We start from the raw sequence: 22,006 nt of genomic DNA, 5'->3' as shown, positions 1-22,006 counted from the left end.
GCATCGCGAAACCCAAGAAACCCAAAAATTGCATTGCGAAACCTTTGAAACCCAGAATTGCATGCAGAAAACTAGAGAAACCCTATTTTTGCGTCGTAAAACCCTACACTGAGTGAGAAGAAAAACGGGGGTGCGATTAACTTTTTTTCCTCATAACTTTGACACTTTTTAGGTGTAAAAATATATCAACATTTTTATTGTTAATTTTACACCTTTTTAAGGGTAAAAATAACATAAAAAGGGTAACTTTAACCCCTAATACATCTAAAAAGCATAATATTTACACCGATTTCGGATCAATAATGCAGGGTAAAATTAACATTTCTGGAATGTTATTTTAACTTTTTCGGATTTCTCTCAAGTGTAGAAACTAAATAGGAACCCTCGTCAAAAAATATTGGAATGAGTTACTGCTTGAATTGGATTTTATTTACGGTTTACGCTAAACCTAAACAAACCTTATTTTTTTTAATATACAATAAACCTGTCTAAACAAAGTGGATTACGCCTAAATTAATTTTTTCAACATCATTTATATTTATATTTAAGAAAGTTTAATAACTTGAGAAGTGGTTTAAACCAGAGGATGAATTCATAACATCAAAAGATTATATTAATAAGATATTTTTTTAAAGAAAAAAAATTTAATCACTCAAGGAGTCAAGTAAATCAGGGGTGTGCAAGAACCGTTTGAAACCGAATAAACGTCAAAACAAGTTTATTCAGGTAGCGTTTTGACCATTAACGTACGTTTTATTTGACGTTTGTTCGGTTTCAAACAGTTTTTGTTCTTGCACACCTCTGAAGTAAATTATATTTATGTGCGTAAATAAGGATTTTTATTATATTGGGAAAAATAAATTTTAAACATGCAAAATTATGCTGTCCTTTTGACAATTTTTTAAGCTTAAAATGACAGGTTGTACTATAAAAACAGGTCCGCGAATTAAAATACGATAATGAGGAACATTCATTGATAATTCTCTTAAAACTTTATCAAAATAAATTGCAATGTATACCTGCCTACAACTTTTCTTTTAATAAAAAAAAAATAAAAACAAATAAAACTTTGTGTTTTCAAAATAATTTTTTAATCTTGTATTTAATATTCTGATGTGTCTACAGACTAGTTGGAAAAAGAAAAGAAAGTTGTTTTGCACACGCAACGATTAAATTATTATATTGATAAATTTAATCTATTATTCGTTTTCAAATTAATTTAATGAATAATTTCATTTTGTAATTATATTTTTATTTTCTCGTCCACGTAAGTAGTTCCTTTTCTAAGATACCGGCTTTTTTCCATAGATCAAGAGAAATTGATGTGGAACTTTCATAGACTGAGTTTCACCAGGAATATCGCATTTGAACAGATTTAAGCTCTTTGCAATTTCAGTTTGGTCCTTTAATAGATTTTTCTTGTCTTCTTTCGAAAGATTAGGACACGAATCGTAAAGGCTTTCTACCAAAGCTGTAAAGAAATTTATAATTATTAAATGATTTTAAGTATATTTGATTATAATGGTACCTTCAAATTCCTTCTCTGATGTCATTTGTATAAAACACTTGTCCAAAACCACTGAAATATTCTCGTATCCAATTAATTTCATGAACTTTTCAGCCGTTGACACCGGATCAGGATCATCCCAGTATGGAAAAATAAAAGTCTTCCTCAGATCCTTTAACTTGTTTCTCCATTTCGGTGTCTCAGAGAGTTGAAAAAGGGTATCTACGACCGGTGCAATAGTAAATTGTGAGATCCAACAATCCCCTCCTGGAGCTAGAAGTTGGAAGACATTCTCAAGAGCTTTCTTCTGATCAGCAACGTACATGAAGCAGAAGGTTGAGAATATTCTATCGAATCCATTCATGAGATTGATTTGGGGACATTTACTGATATCCATTTGCACGAAGTCAACGTGCTCTAGTCCAAGGAGTTCAGAACGAGCACTTTTGAGCATATTTGGACATATATCAGCACATACCAGCATCTTAAAGTCGTGAGGCAGTAATGGTAGAAAGCAATGGCGAGTAACATCAGCTGGTCCACATCCAATGTCCATTATTCGCTCTCCTCCCTTCCATTTTAACTTTTCTCCATATTTTGTAAGATGGGAGTTGACGATGCTAGTTCTAAATTTAAGACAATCGCGATACTTATCGATGTCGTATTGGATCTGTGGCATTATTGCAAATAACAATTTATCACTCTGACTGTTGGATCACATCTAACTGGTAGTGAAGTATGATGTCTATTTATAATATTTTCATCATTTTCATCATTGCACCTGATATGTGATCAAAAGTGATCTAATAAAATCAATAGAAAAACTGGTCAAATGAAGATCATTTCTCTGGATGCTCGAACTTGTCCGAGTTAACAGAGATATGTTTCTAAATATGAAAATATTTATTTAGATTAATAATAATAATAATGGCACAACATTTCATTAGAGAAACTAGGTCTTCCTGCAACCGAGATTTCTAAAGACAAGCATAATTATTCTAGCTGAGATTTTCTACATTGTCTTATATAGAGGGATAGGTTTGTCAATCCCACGCCCCGTCGAATCGGGTGCATTGAAGCACACTAGATATAATTCCAATTCCTAATACTAAACAAGGCCAGTGATAAATCAGCTTATATAGGTGCGGTTTCTTCATTGCAGTTTCGGATTGTGGTAAATTCGATCGTTGCAATTTTCGTTAAATAAAATTATAAAACTGTAAGTAAAGTTTGAAGCCTCTATCTCTCGTAGTTTCCGTGACCATTGACTTGAAGGCCTTTAAATTAAACGTATACAAAGTTTCTGAAAAACTTTAAAATCGATTATCTCTGAAACTATCATTGATAGAATATTCCAACTTTACATGCTACCTCAAAGTAAGCCCAAAAGTACTACGGACCATCGAACGGACCCGAAAATTCCGGCTTATCATTTTCAGCATTAGGGATTTTTAAGGCATACTCTGTAAAAAAAATCGGAATGAAGGAATCACAATCTAATTTAAATGGATTTAAATGAAATTAAAACCCGGGACACTTGCATAATAGAAAGAGTACTCTACTACTTGACTCATTGAGTGCCCAATTATTTAGCTTAAGAAAGCTTCTAGATAAAAGCCATTATCTTCAAGTAGCAGTCTGTCTACAAAGTCACTTTTATTGTTTGAACTTTGCCTGGAGAGCATTACATCAACGGTTCCATTCTTAAGCTATCTTCGAATTACAAATTTTCATGAGTGCCACTTAAAGTTGAAATATTTTTATATGCTGCTTGTGTCATTTTTTTCGAAAAAAATGAGGCTCTCGTTACCCGGACGTCGACTGACCACCAAATTTTCACCAGTTGCAGAACTCGATCCCCGATTAACACATCTCTCAGAATAATTATTCTAAGTAGATTTAAAACAACGGAACGAGATCGTCGGATATTATAATAAATATATTTTATTTGAATCAGTTGTAAGTTCCAATTTCGACCCAAGCCGCTCAACGAGGATCCACACTTTCGACTTTACTTTCCTAAAAAACATTTCCGAAAAATGATGCAATGCTGTTTGTCGGTTTTTCTGTCTGCTTAGCTCTTACCCAGGGGCCTCTCGACATTTCATTTTTCCATACATTTTTACATAGAGGCACTGAAGACTATTGGCAAGTTTTTTGCTAAAGAGAATTGACTTATCAGTCTGATATATTTCGAAATCGTCTATTAAAAGCTATCTAAAAATACATATTTCATAATGTTCGCCGAAATAATACAAGAACTACGAGTAAATTTGTTTAAGTCGCGGTGCAATTTCGGGTGAAAAACAGCTTCACTTTTTTATTAGGCTTGATAGGCCCCTGCTCTTACCAGAGCTACGAAACAACCAATTAAAGATATCGAATTGGGATTTTCGAAGGACACTATTATCATTAATATGACCTGTTTATTCCCCCTACATTGTTGACCTCTTTTTGTGCTAAAACATAAATAATTGCGAACAGTAATTTGAGGATATCGAGTAACAGGGGCGATTCATATTGAACTCTCTTGAGAGTTCGAGCAATTAAAAATTATCTAAATACAAATACAGCTTTATTTGCAAATTCTGTTACATAACACCTCAAAACTCTTTCATTTGCACTTTTAATTTAACCCATGATCAAGAGGTATATTTTAGCAAATATTATGAAAATTTAAGTGTAAGTATTTTTCATGAGAAAAAATACAAATGGTCGTGAAAAGTCTCATTATAATATTGTATTGATTATTTTTTTTAAATAGAATTTTATTGTCGTCTCTTTTTATTGTTTTTTTTATATATATTGCAAAAGCTTTAAATGTAAATGGTGGAGCAGTAACTACTATATTAACATCTATTACTTCTGATAATTACTGTTTGCTAATGGTTCCGACACTAACCAAAGAAAAACGGACAACGATTTAAAGACTGATTAGGACTATCGTTCGTTCTCTTTAACCTGGCACAGGAGAAAACGATCCGAGACTCCGGCGTGAGCATGAAGTAGGATACTCTCAATAAGTCCACGCAGTTTCTAGTCTATGCTGACGTTATCAATATCATACGACGCAATCCCAGAATTGCCCAAGAGTCTGTCACCCAGATTAAGTAAATGGCACGAAGTTTGGGGCTATAGATAATAATAAATAATAATGCTGGCACAACATTCCATGAAGGAACTAGGCCTTCCCACAAGGGGATTTCTAGACATGTATTATTATTTTTCTTGTACGGGATGAGGTTGTCAGTCCCATGCCCGTGTAATCAAGTGCAGTGAAGCTCACTGAATGCAATTCGAACACCTTTAACGCCAGAAAAATTCCTGGTGACGTAAAGGGGATTCGAACCCGGGACATTTGCATCATAGAGCGAGTGCTCTACTACTTGATCCATTGAGTGCCCTTAGGCTATAGATAAATCGTCAGTTGCCTCAGCAACTGAGCTAACTGCATTTTCTTTGTGTCAACATTCGTTGTAAGGAACGCATCGCTGCGCGGCGTTTGCAATGAATGCAGACACAAAGCAAATGCAGTTAGCACAATTGTTGAGGCAACCGACGAAATTAAGACAAAATAAAGTATGGTGGCCTCGTCAATAGTAACTCCGGCAGCATCTATGGAGAGAATCGATCAAACAAGGTTCCTGATAGGGGACTACAACCTTGAAGTTGTTAACTCCTTCGTCTACAAGTTCGTTCACCTTGGGTCAACAATGTCAACAATCACAGCCGACAACAACGTATCAACGTCTGCGCACAGTTGGTGAAAGCCAACAGGACCAATTTCAGTTTATCAAGAGCTTTCCGATCCTTGGGGCATAAAGATGAAGATATAGGACTCTATGATCCTTCCAGTCCTTACGTAGTAGTCTAAAACGTTATGATCTTCAGCGAACAGAATTGCGAACTCTTAGCCGCATTGAGAGGAGGATTCTACGACGATTTTGTAGGCCTGTATGTGAGAAGGGATGATTCCGAAGCTTACTCAGCCGTGAGGTGTATAAGCGCTACCGAGAAATAATTGTGGTCAAGTAAATACGCGCCATCTTTAGGGGCGGACTCTATGCTTCGAAGAAATTAGGCCGACCCAGCCTCCGATGGACCGACAGCATGTACTAGGACGCCAGCTTATTAAGGGTCCGGAATTGGAGAACGGATCCTCCTGAGTCAGGCCAAGACCAGCAAGTTGTAGCACCGGTTAAGTAAGGAAGTTTGTATATGTCTCTATCACACTCTTCCGCATTCTTCTTTTTTTAAATGCCACAACAAATGTAAATTAAGATCCATTCAATTTTAGTGCCAAATAGTGGGATATGCATATGCAAAACTTTTGAGAAATAAAGGAATGTAAATTTTAATTATATATTTTTTCTTATCTAAGATGTATTCCGGAAGTAAAGATGACAAGTCTGACTTGAATAATGTAGGCGTTTTTAGCTTTTATATTTACTGTATCTGTAAAGTTTTTAGTTTACTCGATAAAAGTTTCTAAGGTAAAGTATCCTGTAATTGGCCATCTATGGATTCTCCAAGTTCTTTTAGTTAAAAAGTAGTTTAGAGTTTTCCCTGTATTTTTTCACGTTGCATTTTATTCAAAAAAAAAAAAAATTCGATTGATAAAGTATGGTTTAGAACAAGAACTATAGTGACTAGTATTTTCTTTTTAAAGGCCTTCAGATCTGTAGAGAAACTGTTAACATATAAAATGTTAAGTCGAAATACTCACATTATACAACAATTTCTTTAATTTATTTATTTATTAACTTTAAATTACACCCTATAACATTTCATGAACAGATCTGACATTTTAAATTGCTGTAACATTTATTGCGAAATTGTAAGTTGTACAACGCATATTGATTTTTTCCTCTTTTTCTCTCATGGAATAGTGCATGGGTTTTTCCATTCCACAACATCAACGCACACTTGCTCGTCAAAGCTGAAGCAAGTACCTGGTGCGCAGGGCATCACGTAGAGATTGCCTTCGCCAGGTGCACACTGGAAGAACTTAGTAGGATCCCTTGTAGGGTAAAGTATACCTCTAAGCCACTGATCCCAGGAGCATGGTGGTGGTTCACAGTCGTGTGGTCCTGGTGCATATTGATGTTCCGCTGCTCCTGGACAAATACCAATTATATCACCATCTGGAGGCGCCTGTGTCGGTGGTGTTGATGGGGATTCTGTCGAACCAGGTGGACAGGTCGGACAAGGACTTGGTGTTGTAGTTGGAGGTGGGGGACAGGTTGGACAGGGTGGTATCGTTGATTCCTATTGAGTGTTTTTTTGTTTAGAAATTTTGAATAAATTATTAAACAAATAGGTTTACAACAGAAATTGGTTATCCTTACATTTTCAATAGGCGTCGTTGTATTCCAGTTAGGGGTTGTTGTACTAAATTCTGGCGTTGTAGTGTTCGATTCAGGGGTCGTGTTGTTCCATGAAGGAGTGGTTGTGTTCCAATATGGAGTTGTAGTATTCCAATCAGGTGTTGTTGTTGATACAGGAGGACATGTTGGACATGGTGGATCAGTTTCGTTAGTTGATGGTGTTGTTGTATTCCAAATAGGAGTTGTTGTGTTCCAAATAGGAGTTGTTGTATTCCAAAGAGGAGTTGTCGTATTCCATTCGGGTGTTGGTGTTGTAATGGGTGGATTAGTTGGACAAGGTGTTGGATTCTCAATTGGTTCACACTGATCCAATACTTCTTCTTCTGGTCTTGTTGGAGGTTCGCTATAAGGTGTCCACTGCCAACTATCATTCGGCAGACAAGTCTGCCATGAATCTTGGAAACTCGTATGAGGTGGACATTCATGTCTTACAGCACCAACTCCCCATAGTTCGCATCTCCAAAATGCATGTTGATCTAAGTTGTTTCGCCATAGACGTTCGAATTCGTAACGGATAAAGCATCCTGGTTGCCCATCGTGTTCAGCAACCAGGTCTACTCCCATACCTACCCCAAGAGCACATAGCACAATAATAAAAACCACTGTACACCGCATTTTCAACTGTACAAAGCAACTGTTGCTTTATTGGTGACTTCTATGGTTTTTATAGACCCTTTCAGATCAATTAATCTCAGGTATTTGATAAGATAAAAAGGCGAAGATTAGTGGAGATGTCGCACGGTTGAAAATGTGATTGGGGGAATTTCTTTTGCTCTGTTATGAAATTTATACAATCATTCGTTTGCGATTTCCGGGAATTGAGCAGAGGAAATAGCCAATTGATTGAAAGATGCACGTCAATATGCTTCTCAAAATCATGACGAATTACGTTTTTTATAGTCAAATGACTTTTTTAATTTGTTACTTTGTTCCTTTGGAAGATGGACATCAATGTGCTTCTTAAAATTATGACGACATACCTATTTTTATAGTCAATTGATTTTTTTTTAAATATTTGTTTTATAAAATTTATTATCGTAAATAAATAGAATAAAAATCTTCTGATCAACTTTTATATTTTCTCCTGCTTCTCAATAGGGTTTGCAAATATTTAAAATTTTCAAGTAAACTAGAATATATCTCAAGTCTGAAAACTTCATTATGATAATGATTTGATAGTCAATATGATTCTGCCATTAAGCATAATTGGTTTTTTTCTTTATATTTTAGTTTATTTCTACAGTCTCAACACAATAGACTCCTCCACAAAACGTGATTAAACAGGAAGGAAGGTATTTTGTCGTCTTTTGTCTTATCGAACCATAAATAAATATTGATTTTAGCGGGGCTGTTTTCTATTACAAAATATTTTATCAATCTTTGGCACATCCTTTCTTTGTTCTAAAGATCCGAATTAGAGACTTTGTTTAAGAAGATCAATTGAAGTACATATCAAAATGCAGTGAATTTTAAATGTGCTAGATATCGTCGGTTGCCTCAGCAACTGTGCTAACTGCATTTACTTTGTGTCAGCATTCGTTGCAAGCAACGCATCGCTGTGCGGCGTTTGCAACGAATGCAGACACAAAGCAGATGCAGTTAGCACAGTTGCTGAGGCAACCGACGATATCTCAAAATGTATTTCGAAGAAATCTCATTTGTAGATCAAAGTCTGATCAGCTCTAGAAAGTGTAGGGAACTTAGAGTAATACTACGGAGAGGACATTCGAATAAAAAATCTAGGCCAGTTTTCATATAAAATACATTTCCTCAAATTGAATAATATGAATGTATACCGACACTTGTTTTTCTACCGATGCACGCACTTTTACAACGAATTAAATCACTTCACGCTTTTTTAAATTGATAGCTCGTTATCAAAAAATGTCCAATCGTCTCGCCAAAAAATCCGGAATGATATTCTCTTCGTTTTGTGGAAGAACGTTTTTTTATAGCGGCGGTGGTTGGACATCTAAAAAGAAAGTTCAAGATGTACTCACTAAAAGAAACCCTCAGATTCAAACTTTCAACTGATCATGGTAATTTTTTTACACTCCCTATAGCACTATACTTCATCATTAAACATTATCCACTCCAGTTCTTGACCAAAAGATCATCCTGGCCTTAAGAACTGTTTACCAAATTTTTTTTACACTCTAGAGAACAATTAAAAAATACATGTATTGCGGAAACTTGATTATATTTCAATTTTTGAAGTCTCTTCAATGTCTCCTTAAAAACTGTTGAAGGATGTCCTTTCCGTAAGTTTAGTAAGTTTAACTCTATAGTAGGGGAAGGCTTTCAGGATTTCCACATACTCTGGCTTCAAAAACTTCATATTTTCCCATATTCTTTCAAGAATGTAGAACATGTTAATTTAATCCATCTTTTGTAAAAGGATCAAATTTGGATCTATTGATCCTTTTATTTTTACCAGTGAATATATTTTAGTAACTAGTCTTAGGTCACGCATTTCCTAAAAACCTAGGTCAGATTGATTAAAGCAGACCTGTGCTCGTTAAAAGTAGTGTAATATTGGAAATTTTTTGTTGATAATTTTAATGAAAAATACAGATAGCCATACTGGTAATACTAATTCCGCTCATTCACGGTACCATGATAAATATTTTTACGCCAAAAAGACATAACAGACATAAAAACTTATATAGAAACAAAATGTCTTCTTGATATCTTTGTCGGAAGACGGATAGCTGTTCACCGCACCCTTTTACTTGAATCTTGCAGAAATACAAAGAAAATAAATGCAAATATCACTTCAAATGGAAAGTTCTTAAATCGCGCGTAATTCAACTGTGAGAGAGAGATAGAGACACAAATAACTCACTTGACAAACGTCTGGCGGCGCTGCGGTTGCAAAAAATCTCTGAAATGCGACAAAATATTTTCTTCTCTATTTTATCCTTATTAGCAGGTCGTGTCCCTTCTTGTAATATGTACTGTTGCATTCCTTATTAACCAAAATAGTGTTGTACAAAAGGGTTTTTCTCAAACCTATCCTGAATTTTGGGACAGCTCAAAAGAATATGAGTCTTCCAGCTCAAAATTTCATCCCAATGTTTTTGTTGTAATATCGAAAATTATTCACAATTAACCCAAATAACTGTATTCAACTAAATTATTAAAGGATTTTCTTGTGAAAATGACTTAACTCTAAGGAATTAAACAATTTTTCACATTAAAACACCTCTCATTTTCTTTACGAGAATTTTCGCGGCATTTCGAAGAATGCTAACAGGCACCACCAAATTCACTTCGGCTTTTCCTTTAGCTCAGGCCTGGATTAAGGGAATATGAGAAAAATATGAAGGGTACGAAGCCAGTGTATTGCCTAGTAGCCTGAAAGACTTCCCCTACTTAAGCTCAAATTAATTGGAGAAATAGTAGGGTCGAAGGATTATATAGAAAACGAAACTACAATTTCGTTTTGTAAGTCGTGATCAAGAAAACAAAAAAAAATCCTTCGCTCAAATACAAGCTTAACGTTATTCAAAAATTGATGTAACTAAAAATTCTTGCATTAATTCGAATAACAAAAGAAACGAAAAAGCTTATGATTATTTTATACTAAGTAATAGATGCGAACGATGCGAATGGGTTAATAGGGTTAGTATTAAGCTTATCAATGCTTTGTTATCAGAAAAATAATTTTAAAAGAGAATGCGAGATAGATAGACTACATTTTGGCGTTTTCTTATCAAAAAAAATCCCAGTGATAAGAAAATTTACACTCGACCCACTCGACTATGATTCAAGCTGAGATTCTTTAGACAACTTTAATATGAGATTATATATACACAGGAGATAGAATAAATTGAAATTGAATTGAAAAATTGAAATTTGAGTGCTTTAGTATAATTAAATTTTAGATTGAATTTTGGGGGCAAAAAATAATATGGAGCAGACTGATCTTGACGCTAATTTTACCTAGCTTATCGAGAAAGCTTAATGAATTGAATTGAATTAAGACTAGGTATTAAAAAACATTACCAATGAGTCAGATTTATTAAAGGAATATGAGGAAAATATGAAGTGTTCGAAGCTAGAGTGTAAGGGAAACCTTAAAGCCTTCACCAAAAAGGTTTTCAAAGATTTCATGTTTTTCTTTTATAAAGTCGTAATTTTTAATACTTTCAGCAGGATTTAATAGAACTACACAATACATTGTGAGGATGCAAAACTAGACTGAAAAGTGCGTGAATACTTGTTGCAGTTTCATGAAAGCAATCAATAGACATCTGTTTGATATATAATTTCCAAACTGCTAAGAAGTGCTGCGGGATAAAACCCCCGCTGCGGATTCTCTGGGTGTGCTTCTTTCACGTGTCCATTTAATTAATTAAAGATGGAAGAGCCGGGGGAGGATATATAAAGGAAAGTGGACAAATATTGTATCAATTTCCTTGAAATGCCAATTTTTTCCAGTGGAACTAAAATGTTTTCCAAAGAGGAATTAATTTCATGGAAAGCTCCTTTTTATGGTACTCAAGTTGCAGAAGCTCTTGTGGACAATTAGCGAATATTTAGCGATGAGTCTCGCTGAAGTCAGGATAGTCAGTTGAGTGGCAGCGTTCGAGGGAATATGTCCTTAGTGCGTCGAAGCACCCTTCGTCACGAAACCAGGAGTCTGCTGTCTGAATATAGCGACAGCAGTACCATTCACGGGGTCAAATATCTTGGGGGCCCCAGGCGCCGGTGGCCAGAACGTCTCTGGTGGCTTCTGGCTTTTGGGGCATCATTGTACACTTGTGGAGCGCTCATCCTCAACACTTACCGAAAGTGGTCCACGGATCCTGTGCTAGTGAGCTTCTCGCAGACCCCAACACCACTTTGGCGTATTCCATTTCCCAGTGTTACAATTTGTCCATTGAACATGGTTCGCCAAAGTGTCTTCAATTTTACTGATGTTCTCACGCGCCTTGAGGATGATCCCAAAACCAATCTTACAGACAAGGAGTACGATTTCTTTCTAATTGATATGTTTTAAAATGTGCTTGATATGAAATATGAATTAGAAATTTAGCAAGTGAAATACCTGTGTAAATTTTTTAAAGCATTTGCAACCTTTTACGAAGAAAAAATCGCAACTAGGGGGAAGTGGGGCACCTTTGCAATAGGGCGTATTTCTTCAACTTTTAAATAGATGAACTATACCCTATCATGACCATAATTCAGATTAACAAACCTATTGTGAAGCCAAATTACAATATGGTAAGGCTCAGTTCCATTTAAATATAGGAGAAAACTCAATTTTAGGGATACCCCACTTTCCCATACGCGAGTTTCATCAAATTTATTAAAACGGCTATTAAAGTGAAAGCAAAACAAAATACAGGTCATGAAGTGAAAATCAATTAATTGCTTAGCAAACAAATAAAGTCAAATGGTTCAGAGCAAGTTCAAATATTTCTCCTCATACCTAATCCCGAAAATGGACACGGAAGTTTTTCGATGATGCACAGCTCAAGTTTCATAATCTCTAAAAATACTTTCTAAGTGAAATATTCAATGGAGTGCAATATAATTTAATATAGTCTATCGTTTCCTATAAGTGATTGTCTAAAGTCTAAAAGCATATTTTACTTGTAGGTTTGATTTTAATGTGAGAGATAATCTCGATTTTATTTAATTGTAAATCGCACAAGATCTATGAAAATTCGCAGAAGGAATAAATTCCTCGATTTCTTAAAGATAAGATTATTTTTTTCATCGACAATGCTTTCGAGTATACAATTTCGTTTCAATGAGAGAATGAGTAGTTTTCGGCATCCATCTCCGTCTTAGGGCCTTGACAGACCTGAGGATTAGCCGAGAGACGGCTTAGCGTAATTACACTCGAAATAATGGTTAAACTTAATTTCCATCATTTTCCACTAAGTCGTCTCTCGGCTTAAGTCGTAAGTGTGTCTAGGGCATTAGCGTTGGTAGCCAAACTCCAGAGCAAAAACGGTGAAAGGATATTTTTAAGGTTATATATGCCAATCACATAAGAATATGTTTCTTTCTCATTTTTGTAATATCTTATTGAAGTTTAAATTCTTCGAGATTTACTTTGACTCAAGGTCTTCGAATTAGGATGACAAAAAACACCGTTACGATACTTGTACGTTCGCCCATTCGACCATTAGCAAAGTCAGAGGACAAATCGTTAATGATCGTTTGGTGGTACCCCGTGTTTGGTGGTGCCCCAGTTTCCCCTAAGTCCTATTTCGAATATGTTTTTCATATTTTTTCATATTCTTATTTAAAGTTTTGTATTTAAAAAATCATGAGAAGATTTTTTCAATATAAACGAATAAACGATAATCGGAGGAATTTGATTTTAAGCAAATATTGATGTGATTCAGGAGTTGAATAAGTATCTATGGTTAGCGTGTGAATCATTAATGGCACATGGCTGATCAGGGATCTCCTTGATCGACTGATCGATGCCGATAAGTCGGATAAGTCACTATGATCGGTTGATTGGCGCCGATAAGTCTCTATGATAGGTTCATTGGCCTCGAATCAGTTCTCATGATCGGCTAATCGGCGGTCATAGTAAGCCGTGGGTGGCACTTCTTTACTCTCTGCGTGATTCATAAATCGGTTTTAATGGTTTAAATTAATTTTCGAAATAATATCGAATATTGTATAAAATGTAATAAAATAAAAGAAAATGCAGAAAGCTTAAATTTATTTATTATACTGATTTGATACGATTAAATAACTTCCTTCATTGAAAAAACTTATAAGGCATAGCATCAAAGTCAAGAATTAAACATTCCGCAAAGTTGGAGTGGAATGTTTTATATATATATTTTTTTTTAATTTTCTGAACATTAATTGTGAATACATGGTGAATTCCTATTTCAGTGTCCAACAATTAAGGACTCTCTCTCTGATATGTTACGATTACAACTTGGTACATTTAAGGAAAATTCCAGGATTTTGGACTAACGCTACCGAAGACTACTGCTTTCAACTGATGGCTCAAGTTGTTTCGTCAGAAGAAAATCTCTTTGATATGTTTTCCTGGAAGGGGTCAAATAAAACCTACCTCAGTGCTATTGTAACTGAAGCTGGTTTATGCTTTGCTTTCAACATGATGACAAATTCTAAAATCTTCCGAGATAACGTTCTCTACTTTTCCAAGCCCAATGCCAATATGGCAAATATCAATGAATTGGACTGGACGCCAGAAAAGGGATTTCCAAAGGATACAGGTCTTGATCAATTTCCATTTCGTTTCGTTAATGGCGGAACAGGCAATTCTCTAGAATTGGCCCTTACAACAAATCCTAAGGACTATGATTTTCTCTGTGAAGGACCTTTTCAAGGCTACAACGTGAGTATTTAGTGGTAGCGTTATTTCAACGGTTAAATTTACGGCTAATTTTTGACTGGCCTATAGGTCTTAATCAACACTCCTGTTGAGGTTCCTTCCATCAATGGTGGCTACGTCCGTGTACCTTCAAACCAAGAGACCTTAATCATGCTTAAGCCTCACTTGATTTATACTTCCAATGCTCTGAGATCATATGAGCCTACAGGCAGACAATGCTACTACGAAAGCGAACGATACCTTCGCTTCTTCAGAGTCTACACTCAACTCAATTGCGAAATGGAGTGCGTGACCAACTACACGCTTGAAAAGTGCGGTTGTACTGCCTTTCACTTGCCACGTTAGTAATGTTTGAATAAATAGTAAAGGGTTACCTTTAATTGTACTTATACCTTCTCTAGGACTTCCTGGGACTGAAATCTGCGGCCCAGCAAAAATCCAATGCTATCGCGAAGCAGTTGAGGATCTTAATAATGTTGCGGTTGATGGAGTGAAAGATTTAGAAGCGGACGAAGAGACACCCATCTGCAATTGTTTGCCATCCTGCACTTATCTAACCTACGACTCTGAGATATCCTACGGAGACGTAAGCTTTAAAGGTCACCATAGATCGAACACTTACTTTGCTAGTGGAACCAAGGAGTAAATGAACTTGTTTATAAAATGTTTCATTGATCTAAAAATTGTAATAATATTTTATTTTCAGAAACGTCTCCTATGCATATATCATGCTTTTCTTTAAGGAAGACCAATTTATCTCACTAAGACGTGGCGAATTGTTCGGAAAGACAGACTTTGTGGCTAACTGTGGGGGTCTTCTCGGACTCTTTATGGGTGTATCCATCCTCAGTATCGTCGAGATTGTTTATTTTTGCACAATTCGTCTTCTTTATCGTCTCAAAGATCATCGTGATATCACAGCAGAAGCAACATGATAGCCAATCTATATTCAGAGTCAAGTGCAAGTGAATGATATACAGTTCCTAGAAATCTCAATGTGATTAGATCTCCTCAACATGTTATCACTTTTATTGCTAAAAACGTGCACTTGATGTATTTTTTTCTTAACTGCTTTACGTCATTGAGATCTTTTCAGTGATGTGAAATCGTGCCGGAAGAGTATTCTCAGATAATTTTGGCTTACCATAAAAATATTTTCTCTGAAATCACATGTTTGATAACAGCTCCATTCATAAATCAGGTCGTTTGTTGTAAATTTTCAAAGAGTTAATTGGTTTTAATAAATAAAGATATTTTTGGGGCTCATATTTTCTTGGATTTTTTTTATTGTTGTTTCATACTGCAATGTGAAGAATGTGATATTACAAAGTCTTTTTAGCACTAGGAGATATTTTAACAAGAAATGCTCATACGTCATAGTATGGAATAACCGGCTATCGCCATGTTTAGGAAAAAATTAAATTCATTTAATCATAACTTTTGAATCCTTGTTACAAGATATGTCAAATTTGACACAAAGTTACTTAGATGTATTGGCTCTAGATACGTGAAAACAATAATCCTAGAACATAACGCTGGACTACTTAAAAAACTGATTTTTATTAATAATGCAAAAATAACCATTTCGTCGCCACTTTTTACCACTTTTCGCCAGTTTTGTAAAATTTGTAACCACTTCTCGCCACCCACTTGAAAAGAACCACACTCGGTTATTTTAGGCAATGCTATGAAAAGAATACATTCACCATTTCTCTTTCCTTGTGATCACTTTATTATTACTCTCTTTAAATGATTTTTCTTCACTTTTATTTGAGAAATCAAATTATGGGGCTTTTGCAGAAAGTAAACAATGCAGATTTGACAACTGAGAATGTACGAAGTGAAGTTAGCGTCGCCTATTGAAAAGATATGGCGACAGGTGGTAAAATCAATTCCAGAATATTACCACTTCTCGCCATGCCTCATTTTTATACAAAAATAATATAAAATGAAATATTAATTGACTAAATACAAATTTTATGTATTCCACAAGTGCAATTAAATATTCAATAGACAAATTATTTACCCAAATAGGTATTTTTGGCCTGATGAAAATTTGACGACACTTAGTACATTTGGTAAGAGATGTTGGATTCGATGCACTTGCTTAAAATATTGCTCTAAAAAGTGATCAAAATCGTGAATCCAAAACGAATAATTATTATTTTTCGATTCTATGCGTAGAAGCAGAAACAATACAAAAAAATTGCGACTCATTTATTTCATAAATTGCGAAAAATAGCGATTTCAATGTAAGTGGCGAGAAGTGGGGCACTGGCGAGAACTGGTGATTCCACCCTACGCACTTCAAAACTCTTGAAGAATATATTTTGTTCTTACCGCTTATGCTTAATTTTTTAAGTATGCTGCTAGAGTGGTATAATTCATAAATTATAGATGATTAACATAAAGACATGCGTTGGGATATTCCAGGAACACGTATTATGTGCATTACTATAATTCTTGACTATTAATGCTCACGTAATCAATGCTGACGTAAAAAATAACAGAATACTTTAAAAGTTTCAAAGTCAAATATTGAGTTAATAACAATGAAAGATTTAGGATTATGAAAACAAGGATTATAAGTTTGGCATTATCCCTATAAATTCCTGTTCTTAAGAGATTTTTTTTGTTCTAAATAAATAATTTGATATGAAGAAGTTATCACAGACATAAATTTATTTATTATTTAAAAAATCTTTTAGAATTATAGAGGGAAGTGAGACACATTTAAAGTACGACATTTGTAATAGAGCATTTCTCTCCTATTTTAAATGAAACTCTGGCTTATCAGAATTTAATTTAACTACACAATTGGTTTATGAAGCTAATATGGTAACGTCCACTTACTTTTCAGAAAAGCAGCCTATTTCAAAAGACACTCAATTCAAAGGTGCCACACTTCCTACATTTTGAGATATAGCATCTATGTAATTCATTCAGAAATAAATTATGTTTGTTAGGGAAAAATTTAGTGCTTAGGTGATTTCAAAAGAGCTAATATTAATAGGTTAAGTGGTTTACTAATGCGTAGTGGGATTCCTTTTAAATTCCGCAATGATAAGGCATGCAGAAATAAAGAGATTGATGATAGAGATGAGTTATAAAATTGCTAGAATTTTATCACGAAATGGGACTCAAGTGTCTTTCTTCAAATCTGTACATTAAGTCCGATATGAATGGAAAGGTAAGTACTCGAAAGTTCATATTTTTGCACTTCAAGTTATTGAGATATTGAGCTATTTATATCTCACTTTTCCCTATAGTTGCATTTTCTATAGTCTATATATGTCTGTAGACCAACAGGTCTAACTGTGTTATCACACTTGCATATTAAAATTTTAATATAAGGTAAAGTACCTTGTAGTCGACCGGTTTCTCAACTCGGCCAGTGCGACTATTTATTCAATTTACTTAGATTTGTTATAATATGGTCTTGCCGATATAACATTAGAAGGTGTATTATATTATATATAACGTAAATCAGTGAAAATTTCATAGAAATTGACTATAAGACGTTAAAAAATTGGTTAAATAATTCAACTGGCCGAGTTGAGAAACCGGCCGACTAGAGGGTACTTTACCTTAATTCACATTAATTGTCGCTGGTGAGAGTCCAAATGTGTAATTTGTGTGTTTGAATCATTTTATATTCAAAATTTGATCTATTTGTTGATAAAAAGGTAGACTTGTCCCGCAAAATTTGATATAAATTAATTTACAGCATTAATGCGAAAAATTAATGCGATTTTCTCTTTAATTTTTTAATGTGAAAAATATTTATGCTTTAGGTAAATTTAAACTTATTTTTGCAGGCCAAGTCCACTTCTTTATAAATAAATAGAAAAACCCCAAATATTAAGTGACTCAAAGACACAAATAACATATTTAAGACATATAAAATATAAGATAACATATCAGCGACAAATTAATGTGAATCACATTAAAATTTTAATGTGCAAGTGTGATAACGCCGTAATAGGAGTAGAAATATTGAGAACAAAAATTTTCAACAATAATTTATTTGTGGTTCTTTGATACTCACAGTCTTTTACTGATAAACTCCACAGGTCACAGAGAGAGCAGTATATAGGAGAATGTAGGCAGGCTTCGCACGTGTGAGCTTTCGAACGATGCGAATTTTCTCTTTATTTCCAAAAAGTTGGTTCCGCATTTCTTATCCATAAGTTAAGTATTTATGAATCTTATCTTCATTGCAAAAATAGGCAGCCAAGCCCTTCTTTCCTAGGTCCTAGGATCACAAATAGAAAATTGGCCCAAAATAGGTAATTTTGATAGCGCATATTTCATTTGATTTCTCATAGTTAAACTTATTTCTAAGAAAAAATCACTTACACAGTGGATGAAGAGTATACTTGAGATGATATTTACGTACATATTCGGTTCCAGATTTGACACTTGGGCCACACTATAGTCCGTGTCATTTTTTTTTAAATTGTCAACGACTTTTAGTATTGAAATTGCTCGACGGCTTCCACTTTCTTTGCGATTGTGGTACTTGTTCTCGCTGTCTTCATTATGGATCACAATTATCACAACTGCAATTAAGTTTGCCAAAAATATTGAAATAATTATAACAACATTACATGTCGCGTACTAAAAAACATAACCTAACTTAAAATCAGTGTTTTGAAATCAACGGTCGTTAAATTGTGGACTATAGAGCGATGGCCTATAGCGGGGTTCAACTGTAATATTTTTTTTGCATCGGAGGGAAATTATTTTCACGGTGGCGGAAAATTCGCAAATACTACACTGTGTGTGGTTTCAAACACTGAATATGTGAACGTTCGCACATCCATCAGACAACTCCAGCTTGAAAATCATAACCTCACTAAAGCCTCATAAGCCACAGTGAGACATTCGTGGTCATTTCCTCTTCGACAGGCGTATAGTCTCCTTCCCATCTCTATATAACAATTGGAAAATAATTTTTAATTGTAGATAAAATTTATTTCGAAAATAAAAGCAATGACGAACCCAAACTCCCATCGTGTAAACGCTGCCTCCGGGGGCAAGAATTGCACAAATCATGATATTTTTTCATTTCCCTGTCCAGAAAAACCAACAATTCTGTGATAGTGAACTAGGCATGCATAGAAACCTAAAAGATCAGAGAACTTTTTGGTGTATTAGTGCAATTCACTGCCCATTTTACAGTTTAGTCAGAAAAAAGTCTTGAATATGAAGCACGAAAAAATGTGCGAAGGCTGCCTACATTCCCCTAATCCTTCGATTTTCTGTTACATATCGCTGCTTGGAAATTACAAGAGGCTAACACATTTTCAGCTATTTTTTCAGGGGATAGAATGAAAGATTCAAATTTGTGTAAATATCTTAATTCATACGAGCATTAATATAAACATCGATACTTACTTTTTTTATCATTTAAATTTTTTCGGAGTTAGTTCCTTGTTATTCTTAGTGATGCGTAAATTTTCCTGAAATAAGAATGGCAAGGGATCAACTTGCTTGAATTGTTTCACAAACTTCACAAATGTCTGAACGATACATCTATTTTGTACCGCTTTATTTCTAACAATTTACGGAAGCAATCAAATTGAATTAAAATTTTGCAAAATATTTCTAATAACGAAATTTAGTGATTCACCGTCTGAAAATTTATTAAATTCTCTTTCTAAGTGCATTAAAATTTCAAATTTTCAGTGTAAAAAAGTGAGTTAGCCCGTTGCAATTTCCAAGGAACGATATATATTTCAATTTCTTACCGTTTAAGGAGGGATCGTATATTGGTACAATTTTGGAAATCTGACGTTTCGAGATTTTTTACGTCATACTGTTCTTTTTGGGATTGCTCGAAAACACGTTGTGCGATTTTTCTAATTTTTTATATTTTTTAGAGATCATCCAGGCGGACATTGCGTCCTTATACGAAAATACAGTTGAATCATTTCTAATAACGCTTTTTCAAAGTCAAATGTTAAAAAAGCTTTAAAGAGCATCTTTCTCATCCGAATGTTATCATATTTGGGCTCGTTGTAAAGGTCTTGGAATTTCCGATAAAACTGAAGCGGTTCCAACTGGTTCTGAACGGGTAATAAACAGTTCAGAACCTGTAAATAATTTTAATCTTAAAATCAATTTTATTACTCTTAAAACAATTTTGTAGAATCTCTTAAATGATTTATGAATCGATTGAATTCGATTGAGAACCGGTAAACGGTAAATGAAGCGAAGGAACTTTTGGGGTATTACATGTAAGTCACGAGTTCAAGTATTCCGTTAACATAAAGCATGGAACACTTTGCCACCCCTTTTTCTAGCTGATATTCTTTACAATCCTTTTACTAAGCGAGACTGAAATCTTTTCAATATGTTGAATTGTAGTCTCGCTCGATGCTTTGGAAAATTTCTAAAATTTAATTAATTTTCTGGAAAAAAAAAACTCTAGAACTTGCGACAGAGTTTTAATGATTTTTGTGCTTGCAAAAGTTATTTTATTGCATTAAATTTGCAGTATATATAGATTGAGAAAGATTCGTTTGTTTTTATAATTAAACAGTGTTGGAGATTCTAAAAAAGATATGATTTTAAAGGGTCGTTAGCGTAGTTGCCAATGTTGTGGTAGTAGGAAGTGAAATAAGCTCAGTCGTTTCGTTGATTTGATCGTCGTAGAAAGGTTCGATGATAGGATCGTTGTTGTGAATTAAACTGACTCGGTCGTTACGCTAGGCGTCGTTGGTTCTGCTGTGGTAGTTGGTGTCGTTGGTTCGATTGTAGTAGGTGTTGTTGGTCCACTTGTAGTTGGTGTAGTTGATTCGGTCGTTGTTGTAGGAGTCGTTGGTTCGGTTGTTGTCGTTGGCTCTGTAGTTGTAGTAGGTGTCGTTGGTTCGGTTGTTGTTGTAGGCGTTGTTGGCTCAGTTGTCGTAGTAGGTGTCGTTGGTTCGGTTGTTGTTGTAGGCGCTGTTGGCTCTGTAGTTGTAGTAGGTGTCGTTGGTTCGGTTGTTGTTGTAGGCGTTGTTGTCTCAGTTGTCGTAGTAGGTGTCGTTGGTTCGGTTGTTGTTGTAGGCGTTGTTGGCTCTGTTGTCGTAGTAGGTGTCGTTGGTTCACTTGTAGTAGGTGTCGTTGCTTCTGTTGTTGTAGTAGGAGTCGTTGGTTCAGTTGTTGTAGTTGGTGTTGTAGTGGTCGTCGTTGCTTGAGGTGTAGTCGTAGTAGTTTCATTTCTACACGAATCCGTTGTGGGTGGCTGGCATGCAGGTGTCCATTCCCAAAGAACCCATGGAACGCATTCGACTCCATCGAAAGCTGTTTGATCTGGACACTTCACTTCCTCTGCAGGTTTATTAAGCTCAGTACAATTCCACAACCTTGTTGGATCCCAATTGTTACGCCAAATTCTAATCTCATCTTCACGGGTGCATGTGGGCCTTCCACAATCATGATCAGGAATGCAGATGGGATTCTGTGTTGTTGGGATGGTAGCACTAAGGGTATATGTGGTGAGAATGCTGAAGGCGATAATACTACAGTGAACTGAAGAATAAAAATGTAAATAATTAGTTTTATATTTTAGAATTCTTATCCTTATTATTTTGTATACATAGCATTTTTATTGAAATTATGATATTTTTAACAAATTCCTGATTATTTGAAGAATAGAAACTATTTTAAAGATATACTTGAGAATTTGAGCTGATTTCGAAGAAACTTACCCAGAGCCATGTTACTACGGAGACTTTCAGATGAATTCTGTGATTTACCTAGATTTATCATGGGTTTTTATAT

General features: G+C 34.9%; 4 protein-coding genes across 4 annotated transcripts; 1 reads left to right on the top strand and 3 right to left on the bottom strand.

Annotated features, from left to right (window-relative positions):
- Positions 1 to 1,073: 1,073 nt before the first annotated feature.
- Positions 1,074 to 2,227, bottom strand: LOC129801953 (juvenile hormone acid O-methyltransferase-like). Its single transcript, XM_055847453.1, has 2 exons — positions 1,529 to 2,227; positions 1,074 to 1,471 (listed from the first exon to the last, which is right to left on the bottom strand). The coding sequence occupies exons 1-2, from the start codon at positions 2,184 to 2,186 to the stop codon at positions 1,284 to 1,286; spliced, it is 846 nt and encodes a 281-aa protein (XP_055703428.1). The 5' UTR covers positions 2,187 to 2,227; the 3' UTR covers positions 1,074 to 1,283.
- A 4,018-nt stretch (positions 2,228 to 6,245) lies between these two features.
- Positions 6,246 to 7,527, bottom strand: LOC129801952 (uncharacterized). Its single transcript, XM_055847451.1, has 2 exons — positions 6,856 to 7,527; positions 6,246 to 6,775 (listed from the first exon to the last, which is right to left on the bottom strand). Exons 1-2 carry the CDS (start codon positions 7,507 to 7,509, stop codon positions 6,386 to 6,388), a joined length of 1,044 nt encoding a protein of 347 aa, XP_055703426.1. The 5' UTR covers positions 7,510 to 7,527; the 3' UTR covers positions 6,246 to 6,385.
- Positions 7,528 to 11,417: 3,890 nt separating this feature from the next.
- On the top strand, positions 11,418 to 15,504 carry LOC129801951 (pickpocket protein 28-like). Its single transcript, XM_055847450.1, has 5 exons — positions 11,418 to 11,868; positions 13,768 to 14,239; positions 14,306 to 14,576; positions 14,638 to 14,878; positions 14,943 to 15,504. Exons 1-5 carry the CDS (start codon positions 11,495 to 11,497, stop codon positions 15,169 to 15,171), a joined length of 1,587 nt encoding a protein of 528 aa, XP_055703425.1. The 5' UTR covers positions 11,418 to 11,494; the 3' UTR covers positions 15,172 to 15,504.
- A 5,191-nt stretch (positions 15,505 to 20,695) lies between these two features.
- Positions 20,696 to 22,006, bottom strand: LOC129801950 (integumentary mucin A.1-like). The gene is made up of 2 exons (XM_055847449.1): positions 21,934 to 22,006; positions 20,696 to 21,754 (listed from the first exon to the last, which is right to left on the bottom strand). The coding sequence occupies exons 1-2, from the start codon at positions 21,992 to 21,994 to the stop codon at positions 20,928 to 20,930; spliced, it is 888 nt and encodes a 295-aa protein (XP_055703424.1). The 5' UTR covers positions 21,995 to 22,006; the 3' UTR covers positions 20,696 to 20,927.

Source organism: Phlebotomus papatasi, chromosome 2 (assembly GCF_024763615.1).
Source record: "Phlebotomus papatasi isolate M1 chromosome 2, Ppap_2.1, whole genome shotgun sequence".
NCBI classification, from domain to species: domain Eukaryota; kingdom Metazoa; phylum Arthropoda; class Insecta; order Diptera; family Psychodidae; genus Phlebotomus; species Phlebotomus papatasi.
This window is presented reverse-complemented; position numbering and strand designations above follow the sequence as displayed.